At 32.5% G+C, this 25,299-nt stretch overlaps 1 protein-coding gene across 6 annotated transcripts; it reads left to right on the top strand.

The window, feature by feature from the left end:
* The first annotated feature begins 635 nt into the window (after window positions 1-635).
* On the top strand, window positions 636-8,698 carry LOC126891107 (uncharacterized). 6 transcript variants are annotated; one of them, XR_007700488.1, is made up of 5 exons: window positions 636-1,214; window positions 1,276-1,365; window positions 1,481-1,607; window positions 3,344-3,394; window positions 8,488-8,698. XR_007700488.1 is itself a non-coding variant. In XM_050660287.1 (4 exons), exons 1-4 carry the CDS (start codon window positions 1,094-1,096, stop codon window positions 8,499-8,501), a joined length of 294 nt encoding a protein of 97 aa, XP_050516244.1. In that variant the 5' UTR covers window positions 636-1,093; the 3' UTR covers window positions 8,502-8,698. The 6 variants fall into 6 exon arrangements, 4 of the variants coding, with proteins under 4 accessions (XP_050516244.1, XP_050516243.1, XP_050516242.1 ...); XR_007700487.1 differs by having other exon boundaries at window positions 8,485-8,698; XM_050660287.1 differs by lacking the exon at window positions 1,481-1,607 and having other exon boundaries at window positions 1,258-1,365.
* Window positions 8,699-25,299: the final 16,601 nt, after the last annotated feature.

Raw genomic sequence — 25,299 nt, 5'->3', positions numbered from 1 at the left:
AATTTTTATAAGCACTTTTAAACTACAAAACAAAATTACGATTTTCTCAATTTTTTTTTAATAGATGACCCTATATTTTATTTTTTTTTAAATATTGTATTGATGATACTCTTTCATTTTTATATAGCATCTCCTATACCTAAACTTATTAGTTTCTGAGATATTTTTAGTTTTCTTCATTTGCCGGGAATACATTCAATTCTTATAAATATAAATAACTTAACAAATAAGTATTATGTAATAATATAACAAATATTTTCATTCAATAAATAACTAAAAAAAAAAAATAATAAATCATAACAAAATTTAATGAATGTACCAATTAATGTGATGTTAAGGATATAAGTCTAAAGTAAATGTTGAAAATGGCCACTTTCAACGTCTATGCAATTTTGTAACCGATATTCAAATGACCGAGCCACATTTCTAACATTTTTGTAAGTCAATATTATTAAAAGCTTCTTTTATTCTATTTTTCATATCATCAAGCGTTGTTGGATGCTTCTGGTATACAAGGTTTTTTATATAGCCCCGCTTGAAAAAATCAATTTTGGAAGAACTGGAGCACCGTCGTATAAAAACCTCAACCGTCAAAAAATGTGGACCAATCACATAATCTCTAACAATATCACCTTAAACCACGGTTCTTAGACTATACTACGGTAGCCTAAATCGACTAACCAATGAACATTAAGGGCGCGATTACGTCACGAGAGTTTAGTAATTTGAATCATAATATGATTAATCGGTATTTTTTGTATGGAAAATAGTAAAGATAGTTATGAAATAAAGATATTTAGTGGATTATAATACCTAATTATGAAAAACTTTTGATTTTTGTGTGGTCTGGTACCCCTACCACAGTGGGATAGAAATCTTGAGCTTCCCTGGCCCCTTTCGCTTGGAGGTGCTGTGCTAGGTGCTAGTAGTCACAAACACGAAACACATCAACAAGTCACGTTCGTAAGAGTTCGTTGCGCATGATTCATTTTCCGTCATTTTGTTTATGATTTTGTCCTGTTTTGTTTTTTTTTTTAAATAGAGGTAATTTTATGACCAGTGATATGGCTAAGACAGATAGACTATTATTGAAATGGAACAACATACAATAATATGTAGAACATGTTGTGTTGGTGGTTGTGCCTTCTCCACATCGATTACGTTTTCCAGAGATGAAATGGACATGTTCTTGGAAGGGTTGAAACTTATTCAAAGTAATAAATTAAGTAAGTATACACCACTTTATCTTTACAACAGTTTTCGTGTTTGTTCTAGGCATTTTAAAGAAGATTTTAGGATACATGAGAGTTCGAACAAGAGGAATTACCAAAGGGGCCATCCCAAGCTCATTTTTACCACCACTAGGTAAGAACCACATAGGACAAATAATTCAATTTTAATAGAGCTAAAAGTTAGCCAACGCATATAGAGTAAAGTACATATCCAACAATTAAAATACTTTGGATCAATCAAATTACAGGAATATGCAAAAGACCTATGCATGAGTTAAAAGAAATGACCAGAGACAGAGATCTTTTTAGACAGACAATATATGATATCACGTCGACCACTACACTCCCTCCTGGGGGTCAGGATTGAAGAGAGAGGTAAGAACTGTACCTCTTAGCAAATATTTTCTGAGACTCAACTGTCTACACTACAATCACAATAAATATACACTAGAAATAAACAAGCACGAGGAGCACTCCCAAATTATGATTTGGGAGTGCTCCTTGAACATTCAACGTGTCTTGTTTTGTTTATTTTTATACAGTAGAACCCCGATTATCCAGGTGCGGAATATCCGTGCTGCGGATATCCATGCTATGATTTTCTATTACTCACATTGCATTTTTGAGGTTTTATCAAAATATCTTCATCGTAAATTACTCAACGGAAACTCTATATGCCGAAAGAGAGACTCATAATGATTTATTTTACCTGTTATATTTTTATGATTGGTACATATGCATGTGTATACATACATATCTGTATGTCGGAGGTAAAGGGCACTATGTCCATTTTTGTCAATATTGGGATTATACTGCAGTTATAATGAATGGGACAGAGGTATAAAGCACTCTGTCCTACTTTATAAAATAACAAAGGTAAGCACTTTATAAAAGGTATCATGTCACATTTTATTTAGAGGCAGAGGGCACCATGTGGACATGTAAGCTTATACCTTTGTGCATGATACTATGCCTTTGTGTACATTGCTTTACAAATCCAGTATTAAACAAGCAGGGTAATGTTACACTTTACCCTGTAATGTTTGTCATGAAGGAGAAACAAATTAAAGTTTAACATTGTATAATGCATTTTTAGTAAACATCTAGTACCATGACCCAATAGATCTTGAAGAGGTAAATAGCACTATGTCCACTATATTGTGTTTCAATTTTTTTTTTATTAAAAATAAATCAAGTTTAGTATCACAATATGTGTTTTAAATAATACAATTTTGAAAGATAATAATCTTAAAAATAAATTAGACAAGGGGTTGTGACATAATGTGTATTAGCATAAGTACATCCTGTAAAATTACGCTTCTCCTGTAAAATTACAAATTTGTGACATAATGCCCTTTACCTCTGGCATACAGATATGTATTATACATAGGAAATACATGTTTGGATTATCCGTGCCACCTCTGGCCTGAGGAGCACGGATAATTGGGGTTCTACTGTATAGTACATTTTTATTGTAATTGTAATGTAGATAGTGGTGTCTCAGATTAGCGAATCGACGTTTTAAAATCATCAAATCTCTTACTTGACTTTTAGTAATTGTGTTCCTAAAATCTGCCTTAGTAATTATATTCCTAAAATCTGTCTTATTTTTAATACAACTATTTTGAAGATATATAATATACACCGTTCTTACCGTATATACACCGTTCTTAGGCGTCAACGCCCTTCGGTAGGGATCTATGGAGGAGTATCACCAAGCCGCAAGCCCTTATCCCTTGCCGTACCGCTTCTCCATTGGCCGATCAGATGCCAGTTTATTCCAGACCAAGCCGTAGACTCTATCGAGTTTTATACTACGGCGTCGGCCTTTTAATAATTTCTTGACCTGGCTGAGGCTTGAACCATCGATCGCAAACCACTATACTTGTCAATCGACTGCGCCTTTGCCAACTGGACCGTCTAGACTGACATTTTGAAGATAATTATTGTAATACTACTATTCCATTATTAGAAATTTTGTTGGGATTTCTCCGCAATATATTACTTATTTGAGTTCATTTCTGATAATAATAAAGGTCCAGATATTTATGTTTTACTCAAATAGATTTATTTATTTGTCATGTTTTATAATTATTGTATTTAAATTTCAGATTATCAGGATGAAAAGGCTACTGAAGAATCTCAATTTATTGACATGCATGGTAATATGTTATAAAGTACTTCCACTCTAACTTTTCCCATGCACGAAATTATTGACGAACTAGTATTCATACAAGGTCTCTTTTTAACTCACAGACACTCTGAGAGTAGTACATATCAATGCCACACATCAATGTATGTTTCGCTTTATTTTTTGATATCAACGCATGTGAAAAGTCAGAGTGGAAGAACTATAAAAATATACCTTACCTACATTCTAAATTGTAATAATTTTGCTTTTCATTCACAGTCATTTATTTCGAGCTTCTGTCATATGTCCTATAATCCATGTAAGTATATTAATATTTTACACAGATTATATTAGTATTATATGAGATTCCTATGACGGAAGCTTAGTTTCGAGCATCCATCATAGGAATCTCATATAATAATATAATCTGTGTATAATATTAATATACATGAATTATAGGACATATGACAGAAGCTCGAAATAAATGACTGTGAATGAAAAGCCCTATTATTACAATTGAGAATGTAGGTGAGGTATATTTTTATAGTTCTTATAATATTATAATATGTATTATGCTCATATAATGATATTATCCACTGTACTGAAAGGTAAAAATTTTAACCCACAAATCAACTTTTTTCAGGAAGTAGAGAAAACGTTCCACTTAAGTAATTTGGTGAGGAATTAACCTCATCAAAACAAACGTATATATCAATATTTGAACTATAAAGTAATGAAAACAATTATTAGGTTAATTCCTCACCAAATTACAAACGTCTTTTCTACTTCATGAAAAAAGTTGATTTGTGATAAATACAGTAAATCCTCTGTTAACTGAAACATTGCTTAACCGAAATGGGTCAATAGTTACAGTTTCAATAATTACGTCAATAAAAGGTAAATTTTTATATCAAAACAGAAATAATTCAATGTTAATTTGTCAACATTGCTTTCATACAACTAAAATATGCAATTTATTTATTTATTTATACAGGGTGCCTGCTTAACTTGGAACCATATGGGAAACTTTTTTAATATCAATTTTACGAAAAAAAGTCATTCTTTATAAAGTGCTCTGAATAGTCTAAAACCTACGATGCAATCATCAGAAATCAAATTTTATCAATAATATACGAGGTATGTCAAAAAATATTAATATCGCTCAAGAGCAAACTACCTTTATAGTTCAAAATATCAAAAAATTTTATTATGGAAAGTTATTTGTAATTAAAAACCATATTCAAATATGCAATAACAGCCTTCTACATGAAAAAAAAATTCTGAGATTTTCCTAAATTACTGATTCCAAACATCATTTTTATTTATTAGACCTGTAATAAATTTATTAATAACCTGTAATTTATTAATAATTTTAGGAAAAAAAGTTATTCCTCATAAAAATCTGTGCATGGTCTAAACCTCAAGATGCAACCATCAGTTATCCAAGTTTGTTAATTTTATACGAGGTGTGTCAAATAATATGACTTTAGAAAGAATTCTTTCTATATTCTTTCTAAATTCATAGTATTTGACACACCTCGTATAAAACTAACAAACTTGGAAAACTGATGGTTTTATCTTGAGGTTTAGACCATGCAGAGATTTTTATGAAGAATAAGTTTTTTCCTAAAATTTTTAATAAAAGAGTTATTACATGTCTAATAAATAAAAATGATGTTCGGAATCGGTAATTTAAGAAAATCTCAGAATTTTTTTTTCACGTAGAAGGCTGTTATTGCATATTTGAATATGGTTTTTAATTATAAATAACTTTTCATAATAAAATTTTTTGATATTTTGAAATATAAAGGTAGTTTGCTCTTGAGCGAAATTAATATTTTTTGACATACCTGATGATTGCATCTTAGGTTTTACACTATGCAGAGCACTTTATAAAGAATGACTTTTTTCGTAAAATTGATATTAAAAAAGTTTCCCATATGGTTCCAAGTTACGCAGACACCCTGTATACGGGATTACCCCCATTACAAAACATACAGTATAAAATCAATATATGTAATATCTACTAAACTAGAGTAAAATAAATCTTAATTACACATTAAACAAAAACGAAATATTAATAGTTATCCATTACACATATTACATCTATTACACAAATCAGTTAAAATAAACAAAAAAGTACTATTCTGTAGTACTTAGTAAAGTATTATTCTGAATTTACATAGTAAAGAAAATATTACAAAATCACCTCATAGTATTTTTTAATGTCAACTGTGACCAAGAATACTATGTAATTTGATATAAGAAGAATACAAAAACACTTATTTTTAACCGAAATTCTTGTTATCTGAAACAGCCTCCCCCCAATTATTTCGGTTAACAGAGGTTTTACTCTATGCAAATGCATATCAAAAGTATTTAAAAATAAAACAAAACATTAAATATAACATTTTTGTTTAATACATTTTTTCTTTACATAAAAACAAATGAAATGACACAAAAACTTATAGATATTGTAATTAAGAATCTAAAACATTATAGTATGAATTTATATTAAATTCTTTCATTAAACATTAGGAGGTCCTAAAGAACAAAAGCGGGATTGTCCACAATTTGAACATTTTTTGTACTTTTATGATTTTCTGTTTTTCTGTATACAGTGAGGACGTTTTAGTTGGAATAAATTAATTTTCTCGAGAATGGCTGACTATGGAGATAAATCCGGAAACCTTTTCGAATTATTTCGATGGTCGATTTTTATTTTTAAATTGTAATTTTTTATCATTTATCATAATCCCCGTGACGTCATCCGTCTGGGCGTGATGACGTAATTGACTATTTTTTTTTAAATGAGAATAGGGGTCGTGTGATAGTTCATTCGAAAGGTTCTCCAATGCTCTATTCACTAATATAAACATTAATATAATTATTTATAATGTCAAACAAATTTTTTTGAATTAAATTAACTGAGATAAAAAGAAGAATGTTTACAATTTATTTAATTCGAAATAGGTACATTTTACTGTTTCCAAAAACAGGAAAAAATGTTTATTTGATAAATAAATATTGTTTATCGCTTAAATTAAATATTAAAGTGCCAACCACCTGCCTTTTGGTAGTTTGAACGTTTAATTTAAGCGAAAAACAATATTTATTTATCAAATAAACATATTTTCTCTGCTTTAGGGCAACAGTAAAATGTATTTTGAATTAAATAAATTGTAAACATTCTTCATTTTGTCTCAATCAATTTATGTAATTAAAAAAAATTTGGGCACACTGTATAAACAATTATGTTAATGTTTATATTAGTGAATATAGAATTGATTAGCCTTTCGAATGAGTTATCACGCGACCCCTATTTCCATTTAAAAAATTCAATAATTACGTTATTATGCTCAGATGGATGGCGTTAGAAATTTCCCACCGAGAAAATTAATTTATTCCAACTCAAATGTCCTCACTGTATAAGTAAAATCGAATTTATAGCATAAAATTTTATGCTTATCATATTTTTTGCCTACATTTTTTACAAAAAGTGTGTCTGCATTTTTTAAATAATTTCAATTTACAGCTAATATTTTCATTTTGTTTTTAGCAAATAAAATTGTGTTTTTCATTTACTGGACTCGTATGAATCTCAATAATTATTTTTATTGTTTTACATATTTCCTTCTTTGCCAACCATTTTCCATCAGCTCCCAAATTTAGGTCTCTCACAATTGCTTCATCCTTTTTTATCTTGCGCCATTCTGATCCACTGTTTGCCTGCCACTGTTCTTATGCCATCTACCCATCTCTTTTGAGTCTTCCCATGCTTATTTCGTCTTGCTTGGTCTCTACTCTACAATTCTCTCTATCCACCTGCTATCATTATAATTGACTGTGTGACCAGCCCAACATCATTTCATTTTTTAAATTTCTTCCATGATATCCCTGATACAGTCTCCAATTCGTATGTACAAACTGGTAGTATGCATGTGTTATACAGCTATGTTTATAGAAATGGGGGTGTTGTTTAAAATACATTCTAGTTCACCAAAAGCGGCCCATCCCAGTTGTGTTTTTCTAATTTCAGCATCTGGATTTGGTTTTCACAGTCTGATGACGTGGCCTGTGTATACATAATGTTCAACATTCAGTTAGTTCTTGGACATGTTTCTAATAAAAATATGTTTTCAAATGGTTTAATTATGATCCGTTGATGTTTATGCACCTTTTTCATTTTAATTTCTTAAAAATATCTTCTAGTTGTAGAGTAAGGTGAATAGTTTGGGAGAAATGGTGCCTCCTTATCTCACTCTCTGTTGTAGATAGTTACATAGTTCACTTTTATTATGCATGCTTATATATTTTACTTTTCTCTTTATTATTTAAGTTGATGATTTTATACATATGATGACATTATAATATAGATGAAAAATAAAGCTCATAACATTCACCCTTTCAGTCACCATGTTCGTTTAAATGAACATCAACTTTTAAGCCCCAATACGATAGCTAATTCCCGTTTTTTACATTGAATCACCGTAATCGTCTCTGTACGTTGTACTAGGCTAGGCATAATAATGTTTATGGGTAAAATTTTTTGTTTATAAATCTTTAAAAACATCATATATTTCAACCTCAAAGTTTTAAATGTTTATCCTTGCAAACAAAAACTCATAACTGAAAGGGTTAAGGCGCGCGCGCGCACACCCCCCCCCACACACATACACACACACACACACACACACACACACACACACACACACACACACACACACACACACACACACACACACACACCACACACCACACACACACATTTGGGTAATTTGCGCCTAACAAATCGATGATACATCAGTTAAGTGGAGCTGGACTAAAGTGCCTCACACGGTTCAGCAATATTCGGTAAATATTTCATATGAGGGTTCTTTATCCCTGCACTCTCACATGGCAATCATTTTGACGATTCTATAGCGCATCAGCGCGCTGTGGGAGGGGTGGAGGAAAGCCTGGGGAGCATTGGAGCTCGAAGGAGTGGTCCCTGATTTACTCAGACCAATCCTTCTCACCCCAATGAATTGTATGCCTGAATGGCCATATGGGCATGCAAGTCTCTGCAGGTGTGTTTACGTTTTGCTTGCTTGCTCGTGAGTAATTCCATTTATCATTTAGTAGGTCAGAGTCAATAGATGCCTAGGCTCAAAATGGGACCCATTTCCATTGAGTATAACGTGGATCCCTGCACAAGGATATACGTGAAGACCAGAATGGTAGCAGTCACGTATAAAATATATCTATGATATGATACTTCTGTAATTCCATACAAATTTTGATTGCTCAAGTAATTTTATAAAGTAATTTACAGAAATAAATAACTTTTTAAGAATATCTGTTTAATTTTTCTGTTTTCAAAAGGACAAAAGTGTTTTAATGTAGTGGAAGACAGATACAGCCATAAAAATAAAAACTTATCCTGTACCAAAACGTATGAGTCTCTCGTCTCTCTAATGATACATTTTTATTTATAATATATAAATGTAAATGTTTTCGGCTGTAAATTAAAAAGTATGTTTTGAATGTGAATGAAAAATAAATGTAGTCGTAAAATAACAAGTAAAAACTTATTTTAGGCCAAAAAATATAAAATATTCTCTCTGACCAAAAATATAGAATAATACACTTATGCATTTTTATATTATAAAAATGCAAAATGTTCTTTATATTGTGTATACTATATTTTTGGCCAAAGAATATATTTTTTGGTATAGAATAAGTTTTATTTGTTAAATTTACGACTATATTTTTCATTCACATTCAAAACATACTTTTTGAATTTACTGCCGAAAATTCAGATACTAATTTTTGAATTTGGCTTCCATACTGGCCCACTCAGTTGGCTATATACCAGCCCATTCACCAGGGGCTGTGATGGTACACGACAACCCTCACGGAATTTTCCTAATTTATTTGTTATAAGAATAAGGTCAATATTATAGTTGCAATTTGTATAATTTATTACGACAGTAGCAAAGTTCAAAGTATTCAACTCATTCGCAAGACTGCAAACAAAGCACACGTCATTATTGAAATACGTATAGCATAACCATATATGGTAATACATATGGGCATTGTTTTTAATATAATAGATATAAGTGGGAAGGTCGAGTACCTGGGATATCGTTGTTGGATCAGTGTGTTCGCTGAACTCTGCCGGCGCGTAGTCAGGGGATATAGTTACCGAGATATGGGTCACCTTGACCTATCCTAACGATAATGTCGGTCGACGTAGTTGTAATTGTACCTTTAACCTTGTAAGAATAAAGTTATGTAAAAAGTTTAAGTTTGTTTGTTCGGGATACTGTCTTCGTCCAGCAACCCCCAACATCACAGGGCGCTCTAAACTAAAATTCAGAACATAATTTTTTTATAATGCATAAGTGCATATATTTTTGGTCAGAGAATACATTTTTTTTGCATAGAATGTTTTTATTTGTTATTTTACAACTATATTTTTCATTCACATTCAAAACATACTTTTTGAATTTACTGCCAAAAATTCAGATCCAAATTTTTGAATTTAGCGCTCATACTGGCCCACTCAGTTGGCTGTATACCAGCCCACTCACCAGGGGGCGCTCTTAACTAAAATTCAAAACAATTTTTGAATTTGCTGCCTAAATTCTTTTTGATTAAAATGAATAGCCAACGTTCGCAGAAGAAGAAATTTATTGAATTTCCCGCCGGCTGCGTCCATCCACCAGATGGCGCCCGAAACTCTCCCCCAGATGTTAACACGGTGCTTGCACTACTAGAGGTCTGTTCCAACACGACTGAGAACCGTACATGTAACCCATGTAACGATCACCGTCCTGCACAGTAGCATGGAACGTATTATTTCGATCCCATGGAACGATAATTATCTGTTAACGAAACGTCAATGTGACGGTTCTTGGTCGTGTTGGAACAAACCTTAGGTAGTATTCAGTCAGACATGTAGACGATGATACAATACTCTTTGCGGACAGCAGAGAAGGGCTGCAAAGTTTGGTTTATCGCACTGCACAATACTGTGAGAAGTATGAAATGGCTCTGAACAAAAAAAAAACAAAACTCGTGATTGTCAGTAAGCACAAGAATGAAGACAAAACAATCTACGTTAAAGGAAAAGCTTTAGAGAACGTATGGTTCTTTTCATGAGCATTTTTCAGTGCGTCACAGTTTTTCGATTTCTCTCTAACGCATTAAATTGTATGTGACAGAAAAAACGCACGTCGTTGATTACATTTCGTCGGTGACATAACATTTAATCTAGTTGTCAATAGATGGCGCTAATAATATAATATTAAATAATTATACGCTGTGGGCTCGTACGTAGAGGGGATATTTATAAATTCGCGAGCGCCAGTAGTGACAAGTCTGTAAACGTTTACCGGAAAGACAAATGTCAAAGTGATTAATTTAAAATTAAAATTAAAAACATTAATTATAAAAAATATTAGTTGGTCAAAGCTGTGGTATATATTTTTACCTTAATATATTTACATTTTAAATACTGAATTTACGTTTTTTTAATGTTCCCTAATATGTAATTATAAATTAATCTATATTAATCTTAGCGCCATCTAAGTCTTACTGCCATCTTCACGATAATTGTGAAAGTATCCGAAGTAAGAAAGAACGTCAAAATGATTAGTAAAATAAAAAAAATCTATTACAATTTAATTACTTTTTAGCGTTGTAAATAGGATTGTTCCGTTGTACACGACGTACACGTCATATTACCGTTTCGTTACTAGATAATTAACGTCCAATGGGTTCCATGGGAACGAAATAATACGTTCCATGGTACTGCGCAGGACGGTGATCGTTACATGTACGGTTCTGTCGTGTTGGAACAGACCTATTAAGCCATAACAATTAAATAATGAATTTAAAAATTACCGGTGAAAGTTGAATTAGTAATCCGCTAGGAGCGACACCAGCCAAGCTCAGAGCGTATATAAAAAAAATTAATCTGTACAATTTATAAGACTATACAAATCAAAGAAAATACCATTTTATAAATGCAATAAACACAATTGATTTGTTTTTATACCAAATTGCAAATAAAATGTGACAACTGTCAGATTTAACTAAAATGTCATGTTAGAATAAATGTCATAAATGTGTATTTATCACGGACTAACCTTTTTTTCTATCATTTGTGACGCACTGAAGAATGCTCATGAAAAGAACCATACACAGATGCAATTAGCAATTACTTGGTATGTGAGCTAAATGAACAATGGGCCGCAGCCTTAAAATAAAACGACGCATTGAGATGGCCAGAAGCGCTTTCAATAAGATGAAAATAGTATTATGCAACGGACAACTGGGAATAGAAATTAGAACTAGACTATATTGAGATGTTAAGTATTCTCTGTTCTTTTATATGGAGCTGAAGCCTAGACACGTCCAGACGCAAGTGTAAAAATGGTGTTTTAGAGGAATATGTAAAATATCATGGACACAACATGTTATAAACACGGAACATTAAGAAAGATGAAAAAAAAAGAAGGAATTACTCAACACTATTAAAGAAAGAGCTACTTTGATGACATACTAAGAAATGAAAAATATGAGTTGATGCGATTGGTTATACAAGGGAAATTGGAAGGAAAAAGAGGACCGGGAAGACGATGACGCAAATCCCAGTCCTACTCCTTTCGGCCGATCTCGTGAACAGTTGACGCCCGTATCTTCAGTCAATCGTTGCATATACATGCACTAAGTGAGATCCGATTATTGAAAATTGCAAGAATTATTCTAATTTTTCTGCCTCAAAAATTAAAACGTTCGTATGCCTTATTCAGTTGGTATGAACTTATTGTTGATTAAATCAAGAGTTTTTTTCCCTTCCCTACCCCTGATTGTTCGATTGGATTCGTAATGGTCTTGGGGTATGGTAGGTTTGGTTAGGCTTTGATTTTAAGAAGTGTTGCTGGCTAGATGGAAGCAGTTCGCAAAGGCCTTAAAAGAATAAAAAAAATCATGAGTTTTCCGTACATTTTGATGCATGTGTTGGTTTATATGGTTCAGTAGTTTTCCGTTTGTGATGCCGTTTGCTGTTTCAGGCATAAAGGGGTGCCAAGCTCTAGTGCGCACGATTCCCCCACAAACAATGAATTGGTAAATACATATTTACATTACCATTTTTAGCCGTTTTCTGCACGAGTGCTGCACGAAATTATATTGCTCTATGTTGATCTATCCTCGTAAAAGAATGTCTCATACACTTGTGAAAAATAGACTTCTTGATGCTATATACATATTATGTAGCAAAAATGGATGGATGAATACAGATTTTTTTGTGGGAGGCTGTACCATGTTGTAAGACATGCAAAGCAACTGATCCCATCCTTAAGTGCTGGATAACCACTCCAGCTATATGTCTATTGGTGCATATAATTTTTGCAAAAAAAAAACATTCAAATGGTGTCACTATCACCACACACCTCAGATCTTCAGAATCATTATCTTTGGACTTGACTTTCTTAAGTCCTTTAAAGAATGCACTTTATAGAGAATATGATTATCTGTTTAACATTATCTGTCTAACAATATTATCTGTCTAACAGGCAATCAAAAAATAGGTCAAAACAGCAAACAGGTGTATGTTCTCAAAAAACTTTTGATAGTGTGTAAAAAATATTTTATTATCAGCTAAGTACTTTCAACACATAACGTGCCAGTCTTCCTCAGCTGATCTGCTGTTCACGTGGGCTCAAAATGGTTTGACTCAGCCATGTTGTCTTTTTAATTTATAAAAGAATTTAGATGTGATTTTATTCACTTTAAAGGGTTGTTATACCCGATATCTCTGGCTTTTGCCCAGTATCCATGTTTTTTATTGTGTCGTTTAGCAATTGCTCTTCTATAAAGGTTTTATAAGAGGACGAAGCTCTGATGATGGCACGTTATGTGTTGAAAGTACTTAGCTGATAATACAATATTTTTTACACACTATCAAAAGTTTTTTGAGAACATACACCTGTTTGCCGTTTTGACCCATTTAGAAGTGTGTACAAGTCTTACAGTCTTTTCCAAATCAAAAAATAACCGAAAGTGACGTCGCTGAGCTAGTAAATAATGCATTTATGAACGTAGCCATTATGGAGAAGGCAGTGTCAGGTTTTAGTGCATCTGGAATATATGTCCGTTAAATCCCGATAAATTTAATGTGTATGATTTTGCTCCTGTCAATCCAGCAAAGGAAATTATAGATAGTAAAAGATCCATGAACACAGTATCTATATTATTTGTAGGTGCTTCAGGTGGCAACATATTTATCTTTGCTTGTTGAAGAGCTTTTGCAACGATATATTCTTCATTTTCTTGGCCACCGTAATGAGAAACGTTGGTAGTTCTTTGCACCATACCTGGATTCTTTCCTAGTATGATCATTCTCACTCTGTAAAGGGTATTTAGAGGTGACGGATGGTCATGTAATCCACCCCTTGTTCTCAACTAAAAATATAAAATAATTAAATATAAATATGCTTAAAATAGATAACAAATTATTTCTTACCTGTGAGAAAAAGTTTTCCAGACAATCTTGATTTAATCTGTGTGTTAAGAAATAAGAAATTTTATATTTCTCTTTTAGGTCAGTAAATAACGCCTGGATAGATCTGGATGATATTATAATCCCCCTTTGGAAAATTTGCATGGATTTTTTTCCAATACACACCATTTTAGTAACAGTATTAATTACTAGATCCAGTAACCTATTTTGCTCTTCCAAAATATACAATCCATAAGGTCGTTTCGTGGTAGATGTAACAGGTGCAAAGGAATTCATTAAATCAAACCAACTATTAATAAGCTCTATGAACTCCCCAAGTTTTTGTGCTGCGATTTTTTTATCTCTGGCTGCATTTTTAAAATAATGTTTTAAGGCTGTTGCAGTTGTGTGAGATAATAATTCTGCAGCAAGTGCAACATTTTGTCTTCGCATTTTCTTTACCTCTAAATGATCTAAAGTCAGCTTATACAGGGAACTTATTTCTGTTTTTGCAGCTTCAATTAGTTCTTTTAATAGATCTTTTTTTAATACACTTCCATCTTCAAGTTCAAATCCTGTGTCGATTAACCAGTTTCTTGTTAATTTTAGAAGATGGGGAGCATCAGCAAACATGTAAATATGTGCTTTTGTGACTGGATGTGTAAAATAGGTGGTATCAACAGAAATATTCAATTTTTTCCAAAGTCCTTGATTCCCTCTCCCACAATCCGATACGCATGCAACTACATTATAGTTTACATTATGCAACTCAGTAATTATTGAATGTAAAATATTGTCAGTCATACTTGTATCAAAGCCAATGTACACTGGTTGCTTCCATTTATCAAAAAGTCCTCTGGCCATCACTACTTGCATGTACCTATGAGGGCCAACAACTTCATCCTCTTTTTGGTCATATTCATACTGGGCACAGACTTTCATTTCATCATAGGACAAGACGGTTACTCTTTGTAGCTCAGTTTTAGATTTTCCAGCAACATACATCACCTGAAGTACATCTTGTAGGAGACCAGATCTAAGATTAATGTGTGCAGCCCAATTTTGTAATGTTGATATTCCAGGTAATGGGTATTTAAGGGTATTTCTTAGATAAAGGTAACACCTTCTACTAAAATACCTTATTGTGAAAGCTTTTGAAATTTCTTCCGTCGTCCAACATGCCCTCGATTTCTTTTTCAAAATAATTTCAATTTCGTTTTTACTAAACATGTGACCCAAGCGTTTCAAAATATTTTTTTCACTATCAATATCTTTTTCTTTGATTCTTTTATTTAGTTCTACAATCCTCGTTCTGGTAGTATACAAATCTTGTTCATTTTCTTCTAATTTCTCTTTCAGTTTTTTGTTCTCTTTAAGCAACTCCTCATATTTTCGTTTTAAAATATCTTCCTCCGATTCATTGCTTGTACTGGGCACATCAGACACATCAATGATTCTTTCATGTGAGTATACCTCTAATAGTTCTTCAACGATAGCTTTTTGTGTTTTCATTTCTATCATTTTATCACTTATTGCTGTTGTTTGTTTTGAAACATCGCCCAGATATTTTAAGTTTTCACTTGGAATTGCTACAAAATAGTGATGATAAGAAACAGAATATAGTCTGTTCGCTAAACTCAGACGGAACTTTCTAGATGTTTTAGTCGGTAATAAAAAATAATTACTAAATAGTTAATAATCACTAAATAGTAATTTTACCAATTTTTGTAAAATTGGCAAAAAACAAAAAAATTATCGACTAAAATATCTAGCCAGTTGCGTCTGAGTTTAGCGAACCGACTATAACATTGGAAAACAAATACTTACCTCCATTCTTTAATTTTAATTTAGGTCTAGTTCCCATTATTCGAGCATACATATCATCCACAAAATCATCCTTCTTGAAATGATTACTACATACTCTAGCAGTTTTTGTTTTTATTTCATCTTTTCCGTAACAGCGCTCAATCCATATTTTTTCTAGTTTTTTATCTTTAGGAAACGTGAAAAATGCTATTTGTTGATCAGCATCATCAGCAGACTTCTTGTTTTTATAAAAATTATTTCTACAAACGGCCACACTGCAGTTTGTACCTGGCATTCTAAAATTTCATCAACATTATTATTACGTTAAATACCTTAATTTTAACGATCTAACTCACCTTATATATAAATATTCTTAATATTTAGGCTCCTACAATAGGTACGATGTACAACAACTATAATAAATAACTTTTCATAAACAGTTCAAAATACCTATAGTATTTACGGGAAACAACAGCACAATTTCAAATACAAAAATATAAAGTAAACTAGGATATTATAAGATAAAATTGATCTTAATATATGTTATTTAATAACAATACAAATCATACACAATACTATACAAAGTATATTGTACACATTCAAAGATCAAAAAAGATTACCGCAAAAAATTTAAAAATGGGATTCTGTCAGATTCTAAACTCTTGTGACGTAACGTCAAAAATTGAAGTCTCCCCACCACCGCCGGAAAAGGCCACCGTAGTATAGTCTAAGAACCGTGACCTTAAACATTTATAGATCACCTAGTTTGAGTGTAAACAAAGTAGGGATTTCTTGATGCATATTAATGAAATTTAATATGAAAATTATATTATTAATAACTGCGGGTCACAATCTGCAATTAGGAAGGTGTTACTAAAAACTTCTTGGCTTAGAATGCTGTTGATATAATAACCTAAAAACTATTAAATTAGTTGTATATTGTTTTAACGACGTTCTCACCTTCGGCAAAGAATTAAGGATTTGCATGAAATTTTAGTATGTTATAGTTTACTTCAAAAAACTAAGACTTGATTTTTTAAAAATTGTTTTACCGTGCCGTTTAATTACTATTAAGGGTCAAATTTAAGTTTTAACATGGGCTCTTATGGGAATTCTTAAAAAGTTAATAACTTTTGAAACAAATTTACGATTTTTAATTATTTGTGCTTAAATTAAAGGTTTTTTGGCAGGAATAACATATTAAAAAATGAGGATTGTTTACCGTACCATTTATTTTTAATTTATTTATTATAATTAATTCCGTAATTTATTCCGTAATTTCCGTAATTTTTTATAATTTATTTTTACAAAGTATTCAATACTGAACCATAATTATGATTTAAGTATTCTGCTATAAATGCATTGTTACCAACTTTCGCTTGCATATAAGTTTCCCCCCCTTTCCTCTGAGAGGCATACCCCGCAACGAAGGTGTAGAACGTCGTTAATTTATGTTTTGTGTGAGTTGTTTATTAAATAAAAATAATCTTGTAATTTTATTATACACAAGATACCTATATTTTTTTTTGTAGGAATTGTATGATTCTAGGGAAATATGATAATTCCTTAATATCACATTTATTGATACATTCATTGCATATTGCTATGGTTTACATTTTGTGTTAGTTATTTATTGAATACAAATAATTTTGTTTAATTATCATTCAATACCAACTTATTTCTACTAGAAAAATTGAATGTATTCCCGAAAGTTGAAGAAAACTAAAAATATCTCCGAAAGTAATAAGTTTAGATATAGGGAATGCTATACAAAAATGAAAGAGTATAATAAATACAATATTTTTTAAAAATAAAATATAGGGTGATCCATTTAAAAAAATAGAGAAAATCGTAATTTGGTTTTGTAGTTCACCCTGTATACAAACATTCATCAATGATTTCAATTGGACTTAATTTAAAAACTGCAGTATATTGTTTATCTTACTACATAAAACAAATTATTGTCTATGAATTACTTCTTTATATACAGGGTGTTAATCTCATAGGGATTTCGAAATAAAAATGGTCATAACTTATTAAATACCCTGTACAGTAATGGAAAACCCTATATTATATGAACAAGAATTATGAGGGGAATATAAATATGAAAAAATATATAGGGTGTCCCATTTAAAAAATTATGTTTGATATACCACGCTGTTATTGATCATCCTGTAGAAATGGACATATTTTCTAAGCGTGGAGAATATCATTGCCTACATATTTTCTAAATAACTTTTTTCGATATTCTATACCGTAATGGAATTATCGACCGATCCCGCACTAAAAACTCACCCTGTATATATATATATATATATATATATACACTGTGTCCGTAAAGTATGGAACAAATTCTTTTTTAGCTAAACAGAGCATTTTAAGAAATAATCCTGAAACACGTCGATTTTTGATTTTAATTTACCGTATTTTAAAATAATATTCTAATATACAGGGTGAATTACTTTCGAGTAATGACGTCACCGTCATTTTTTTTAAATGGAACATCCCCATTTTGTTTCAATTTTCGGATTACTCTAGCTGAGCTGATTCCAAAAATGTATCACATGTTGATTCAAATTGGTACAGGGTGGACAAAAATACAATAGCTTTGTGTGTGTTCATAAAGTAACGCGTTAGTTAAATTAACAATATTATCAAAAATACTTATTGTATTTTTGATATTTTAATTAGTTTTTGATTTTAATTAATTTTTGATATTGTTTAATTTAATATTTTAATTTAATATCAAAAATTAATTAAAATTTAATATTATGAGTACACACAAAACTATTGTATTTTTATCCACCCTGTACCAATTTGAATCAACATGTGATACATTTTTGGAATCTGCTCAGCTAGAGTAATCCAAAAATTGAGACAAAATAGGGGTGTTCCATTTAAAAAAAATGACGGTGACGTCATTACTCGAAAGTAATTCACCCTGTATATTAGAATATTATTTTAAAATACGGTAAATTAAAATCAAAAATCGACGTGCTTCAGGATTATTCCTTAAAATGCTCTGTTTAGCTAAAAAAGAATTTGTTCCATACTTTACGGACACAGTGTATGTATATATATATATATATATATATATATATATATATATATATATATATATATATATATATATATATATATATATATATATATATATATATACATATATGTTAATCTCATAGGGATTTTTGTTATGGATAAATTATGGAATATTATCATTATTTCGAGAACCGTCGAGTTTTGAGGGTAATCCCGAAACAGGTCGATTTTTGTTATAAAATACCCATCTTATAACGTACATGGAGTAAGGATGACGTCACCGGTGTGGGTGTAGTGACGTAATCGTTAATTTTTTTAAATAGAAATGGGTATAATGCGACACCTTATTTGAAGGAGAATTTAATTCTCTATTTAACGACATTACATTTGTAACTAAAATATTTTTTTAAGGGTACAAAAACATTTTTTTTTTATTTAAATTCAACCAAATTACAACTAATGATTTAATTCATAACGTCCTTTAAAGTAACCAAATTATGTATAATAATTATTTTAAATTAAATGTTCGGACTGGCCTAATCGAGCTAGAACGAGTTATTTCGCATTGGACGACCTCTGTAATATTTTGCAGTTTTGGTGGAGAAAAAGTTGATCTTAATTGATAGGAGTCACAGTGAAGTGAATTTATTGTGTTGTGCCCCTGCTGGTGATATTTCGGTGAGTGAAATTTAGTTTTACTGCACTTACTGGCACTAAATATAAACATTCACAACACCATATTTGCTAAACAACTTTTTGCTTCTCTTATCAATAATCACAACAAACCTATTATTGGAACAACTAATCAGCTGTCGATAGGCAGCCAGAATTACGATGAGTAATTACTGGTTGCTGAATATAATATACACAAATAGAAGCCAAAAATAAAAGATCATCTCTAGGGTTGCTTTTGACTACGAGGGCACCCTAAATAAAAAAATATGAGTTCACCAACCGAAGATACCACCATAATGACAAACACCTCACAGCCTTCCACTTCGTACACAGCAGCAGTAAAGAAAAATATACCACCGAAAGTATCCTTCCCCAGCAAACAGCAAGCCGTAGTGATGCACTCTGAAGAAGACCTTAAGTTATACGACTACGTCAAATCCATAGGAGACATTATCGGACCAAGAAATATATGCTTCGCCTCAAGGATCTCAAACAGCTGAATATGTATTTATTTAACCAAAACCGACCTAGTTGAGCAGCTTATTTCCACAAACCCTACTATTAACATCGGAAGCCATATCCTGTCAGTAAGAAAATTAGTCACACCAGCAAAACGACTGATCATATCTAATATATGTCCCTCAATACCACATGAAATGTTAGAGACCGCCCTGAAAAATATAGGAATTCAGTTAGTTTCTCCAATATCATTTCTACGAGCTGGTATTCCAGGAGATGAATACAACCATATTTTGTCCTTCCGTAGGCAAGTATATTTTGTGCCACCCCATGATAATCCTGAACTTGAAACATCCCTGATTATTCCATTTGACAATCTTGATCATAGAATATTTTTATCCACAGATAAAATGATTTGCTTCTTATGTAAAAAACCTGGCCACACTGCATCAAATTGCTCCACTCCTGAATCTAATCAATCAGAAAATTCGAACAAAACACCTTCCCCTCCTTCTGATATTTCCCAAGCTGCAAGTCTAAACAAACCACCGGTAGCTCCACAAGACCATAATTCGGAAACTCCCAATGACACGCAAAAAATGGATGTAGATTCAAAAGGTGCAAAGAGACCAAAGTCATCTGACTCGTCAGAAATAGAACAACCAACTAATTCAGTTCAAACCAACTAATTCAGAGTTTATCAGACCAGAGCAAGCCACAAAAAAAGCAACTCAACCCAAAAAGAAAGTCAAAAGGGACTCTTCAATTCACGATGACTGCAAAATATCTTTGGAATCCAAGAATGCAATCAGAGACCACTACCAAAAAGATTCCTTTATGTTACCGGTCGATAACTTCATAGCTTTCTTAGAGAATTGTTACGGTAAATCCAGCCCACTGAGTGAAGCACTTCTGTTTACAAAAAATATAGAAAATCTCCTCTCTGATATTTCCAAGATCCACAAATCACTAACAGATAGATCTCTCAAAAATCGACTCACTAGAATTATTAAAAAAATTAAAATGGAACTAGGCTCAAGTAATTCTGACGCAGAAAGCATAATCTCGGTATCCTCACAGGACAATTTCGAAGAAGACCATTTCTCTGAAGGTCCAGCCACATCAGAAATATAAAGTAATCATTTTCAATTTAATCCAATGGAACTGCGACGGGTTTTACCCCCGTCTAGAACGTATTCAACAATTAATTATGGACACCAATGCTGACATTATCTGCCTACAAGAAACAAACTTCAAGCAAACGGACAAGGGTTATCTTAATGGTTTTGAAGCACATCACTTTTTAAGAACAAATTACATTAGAGCTAGCGGAGGCACTTCGATATATATTTCTAAAGACTACTATTGTCAAGAAGTACACTTAACTACCACACTAGAAGTCATTGCGGTTACTCTTTGGTGCCCAAATATAATTACTATCTGTAGCATTTACATACCACCTTCCCACAATCTTACTGAATCTGAACTAATAAATTTAATTAATCAACTTCCAGCCCCCTTTATTTTAGTAGGTGATTTTAATGCCCACAATTCACTTTGGGGATCGGAAAGAACATTTGGTAGAGGAAAAGTCGTTGAAAATGTTCTAAACTCCTCGAACATCTGCATCTTAAATACTGGATCCAAAACACACTTCAACATTTCTAGTGGTACTTTCTCCTCAATTGATCTCAGCTTATGTGATCCAAGGTTAACACCACTTCTAACTTGGACCACAATGGACTGCCTTTATGATTGTAACCACTTTCCTAACTTGATTTCTAATTCTATCAGCAAACCCAGAGCAAAAATTTCAAGATGGAAATTATCTCAAGCTAACTGGAAAAATTTTTCAGACTTCATTGAAAACAAGCTCAACCAGGTACAACTGTCAGAAGATCCTGATACAGCACTAGACTCCTTAGTGAGTTTAATCTCCCTAGCCGCTGAAACACACATTGGAACATGCACAATATGGGCTTCTCGAAAAACTGTACCCTGGTGGAATACTGAATGTAAGAACGCTATCCGAGAAAGCAAAACGGCATTAAATAAATATCGTAGAACCAGAACCGAGGCAAACCTGATCAAATTCAAACAACTAAAAGCTATAGCGCGACGAGTCCTAAAACAAAGTAAAAAAGACTGCTGGAATAAATATATATCTTCCATATCTGTCGATGCTCCTTCCGGTCAAGTTTGGAAGAAAATCAAACAAATGCATGGGAAAACAACACACTTGTCAATTTCAGCCCTTAGTTTTCATAATTCAATAGTAACGGAAGACGACCAAATTGCTAACATCATGGCAACTCATTTTCATAATAAAAGCAAAAATGACCACTACAAAAATACTCTAATTCCCCATAAAGTTATGTCTTCTACTACAGATCTGTCAGATGACCTTCACGCTTTAAATTCACCTTTTACCTTTCAAGAGCTTACTTTTGCGATATCCACGCTAAAAAATTCTGCGGCAGGAACTGACAATATACCATCCACATTCCTCAAAAATTTAGCTATCAATGGACTTACAAAATTACTTTCATTTTATAATTCTCTTTGGATCAACGGAAAGTTTCCTAACTTATGGAGACAATCAATCATTCTTCCAATTAAAAAACCCGACAAACCTTCAATAGAGCCATCCTCTTATAGACCCATCTCATTAACTTGTTGTATGTGCAAATTAATGGAAAAATTAATCAATAATAGACTTATCTGGTTTTCTGAAAAGCATAACATAATTAGCTCGGTTCAATCGGGATTCAGACCACAGCGAAGCGCAATGGACAATTTAGTATTACTACAAAATCATATAACCGAGAATTTCAATAAGAAACATGATACAGTTGTGGCAGCCTTCGATATTGAAAGCGCCTTCGACAATATTCCAAAGAATGTAATATTACAGAAACTCATCGATAATAATATTACAGGCAATATTTACGCATTCATAGATAACTTTTTAAATGACCGTAAATTTAAAGTTAGAATAAATGGAAGTGAGTCGCATGTTCTCGAACAACTCAATGGTGTACCTCAAGGCTCTGTTTTAAGTCCAACTCTGTTCAACTTAACAATTAATGATATTTCAGAAGAAGTTAATCAACCGGTAAAAGCTCTACTATACGCTGATGATCTACTTATTTACTGTAGTGGAGCAAGCATATCCAGTACATCAAATCTTATTCAAAACGCTGTAAACAACGTATATTCCTGGTCAACACAACATGGCATCAAACTTTCCAACTCAAAATCTAAAATACTAAGATTTACCAGAAAGCAATCAAGTGCTCATAACCCGGAAATATATCTAAACGATGTTGCTTTACCCACAGTAAATCATCATAAAATCTTGGGGCTAGTATTCGATCAGAAGTTAAATTGGAAAATACACTTAAGAAATAAAGGCCAACTGTGCTGGTAAACTAAACATCTTGAAAACACTTGCACATCATCAATGGGGAGCAGAAGAGAAAATGATGCTGATAATATACAGATCCCTGATTCGTTCCAGGTTAGATTATGGTTGTTTTTTGTACATGACTGCATCAAAATCTGATTTAAAGAAGTTGAATCCGATACACAACAGTGCTCTGAGGCTATGCTTGGGAGCATTCAGATCCAGTCCCTCAGATAGTTTACACGTTGAAGCTGATGAAGCTCCACTTTGGGTCAGACGCCAGCAGCTACTACTTAACTACGCTGCTAGGATATCAGCCACTCCCAGTAATTTAGTACATTCTTTGATAGCTAACCCCCAAGAAAATATTGGTCTTACTTCGGGCAAACTACCCACGATTCGACAGCTACTCTAACCGCTCTTACAAAATATAGACTTGACAGCTACTTCCCCCAATAAGATCTCCTCCGTTCCTCCTTGGAATAAAACTATCCCCAAAATAAATACTACCTTAAGTCAATATCCCAAACATGAAACTCATCCGTTAATTCTCCAACACATGTTCCTAAATATTGTTAGCCAATTACACTCTGACCTAATAATCTACACTGATGGCTCCAAGAATAATGGCAGAGTTAGTTGTGCAGTCACAACGTCAACAGAAATCATCAAAACATCGACCCTCCCATCATTTTGCAGCATTCATACAGCTGAATTAGTAGGAATACTTCACGCAATAAACTCTTTATCACATAACTACGCATCTCCAGCAATTTGCACTGACTCCTTAGCATCTATCAATTCCATAAAAAATATTTTCACAAGACATCCAATTGTTAAAGCCATCCATGACTCAATTAACTCACTGACCTCTCAAGGAGTCTTCCCGACAATCATCTGGGTACCCTCCCATGTAGGTATTCAGGGAAATGAAAGAGCAGACGCCGCAGCCACATCAGCACTATCATCAACCAGTGATCCTGAATGTATCCAAATAGACAAAGATTTAAAATGTCATTTTAAACATTTAACAGGCAATTGCTGGCAAACCCATTGGGATAGGCTGCCTTCGAAACTGAAAGAAATTCAACCGAATATTGGTACATTTACACCGCCGAATCTCTGCAGAAAATCAACCGTAGTACTTAGAAGACTGAGAATTGGGCATACCAGACTAACCCACGGATATTTAATGGCTTCTGAAGACCCTCCTATGTGCCAATATTGCCAATGTCAGCTGTCAGTGAAACATATCCTATTCGATTGCCCAAAATATCAACATGAACGACGATTTCATGGACTAAAGAGTAGCCTGAATGAAGCACTAAACTCGCCAACTGATATTCTCCACACCATAAGCTACCTAAGAAGCATAAATATTTTCAATAAAATATAAATGTTCATGTAATGTAAATCACTAGTGTCTATGTATTAATTGTATGTATGTATTGTTCAATAATGTATAATTGTACCTGTGTCAATGATCATTGTAATCGAGACACGTTAATTAAATAATAAAAAAAAAATTAAATGTTCCAAATGCCATCCATCGGTTCCTGCCATGACTTTCTGAAATAAATACTTATAAAAGCAAAAATAAGTAAAAATAATAATGGACACAAAAAGTTATCTCATAAACATTGAAACTTTTTGTCAAATGTTAATTCAAGCAAGTGATATTGGCATAGTTACTGTAATATTTATGGTCGTAAATATTTTTTGATTTTGTGAATTGTCATCAGTTGTCAATTGTAATTTTTACTTTTGAATACTAAAATATGGCTCACCTAGATGAAACACAACGCATAGAAATATTAATTCTTAGCGGATGTGGAGATAAAAAAAGAACACAGAACGAGGTATGCAATTTATTCAACGCAAAATATCCAGACAGACCCATCAGCCAATCAACAGTAAGTAAAATAGTCCGAAAATTTGGAGAAACTGGGCACGTTAAACATATTCCAAACGCTGGGCGTCCTAAAATTGAAGACAATGTGAAACTTGATGTTTTATTAAATGTCCATGACAATCCTCACAGTAGTTCAACACAAATGGG

The sequence above is a fragment of the Diabrotica virgifera genome, chromosome 9 (assembly GCF_917563875.1).
Source record: "Diabrotica virgifera virgifera chromosome 9, PGI_DIABVI_V3a".
Taxonomy (NCBI): domain Eukaryota; kingdom Metazoa; phylum Arthropoda; class Insecta; order Coleoptera; family Chrysomelidae; genus Diabrotica; species Diabrotica virgifera.
Note: the sequence above shows the minus strand (reverse complement) of the source record. Positions and strands in the feature narration are given on the sequence as shown.

Bases quoted from the DNA above. Each gene is read 5' to 3' on its own strand.
- LOC126891107 (XM_050660285.1), top strand. From the start codon at position 1,094: ATGGAACAACATACAATAATATGTAGAACATGTTGTGTTGGTGGTTGT. The intron at 1,215-1,257 runs GTAATAAATTAA...TCTTTACAACAG, and splicing joins AGGGTTGAAACTTATTCAAA to TTTTCGTGTTTGTTCTAGGC. The intron at 1,366-1,480 runs GTAAGAACCACA...ATCAAATTACAG, and splicing joins CTCATTTTTACCACCACTAG to GAATATGCAAAAGACCTATG.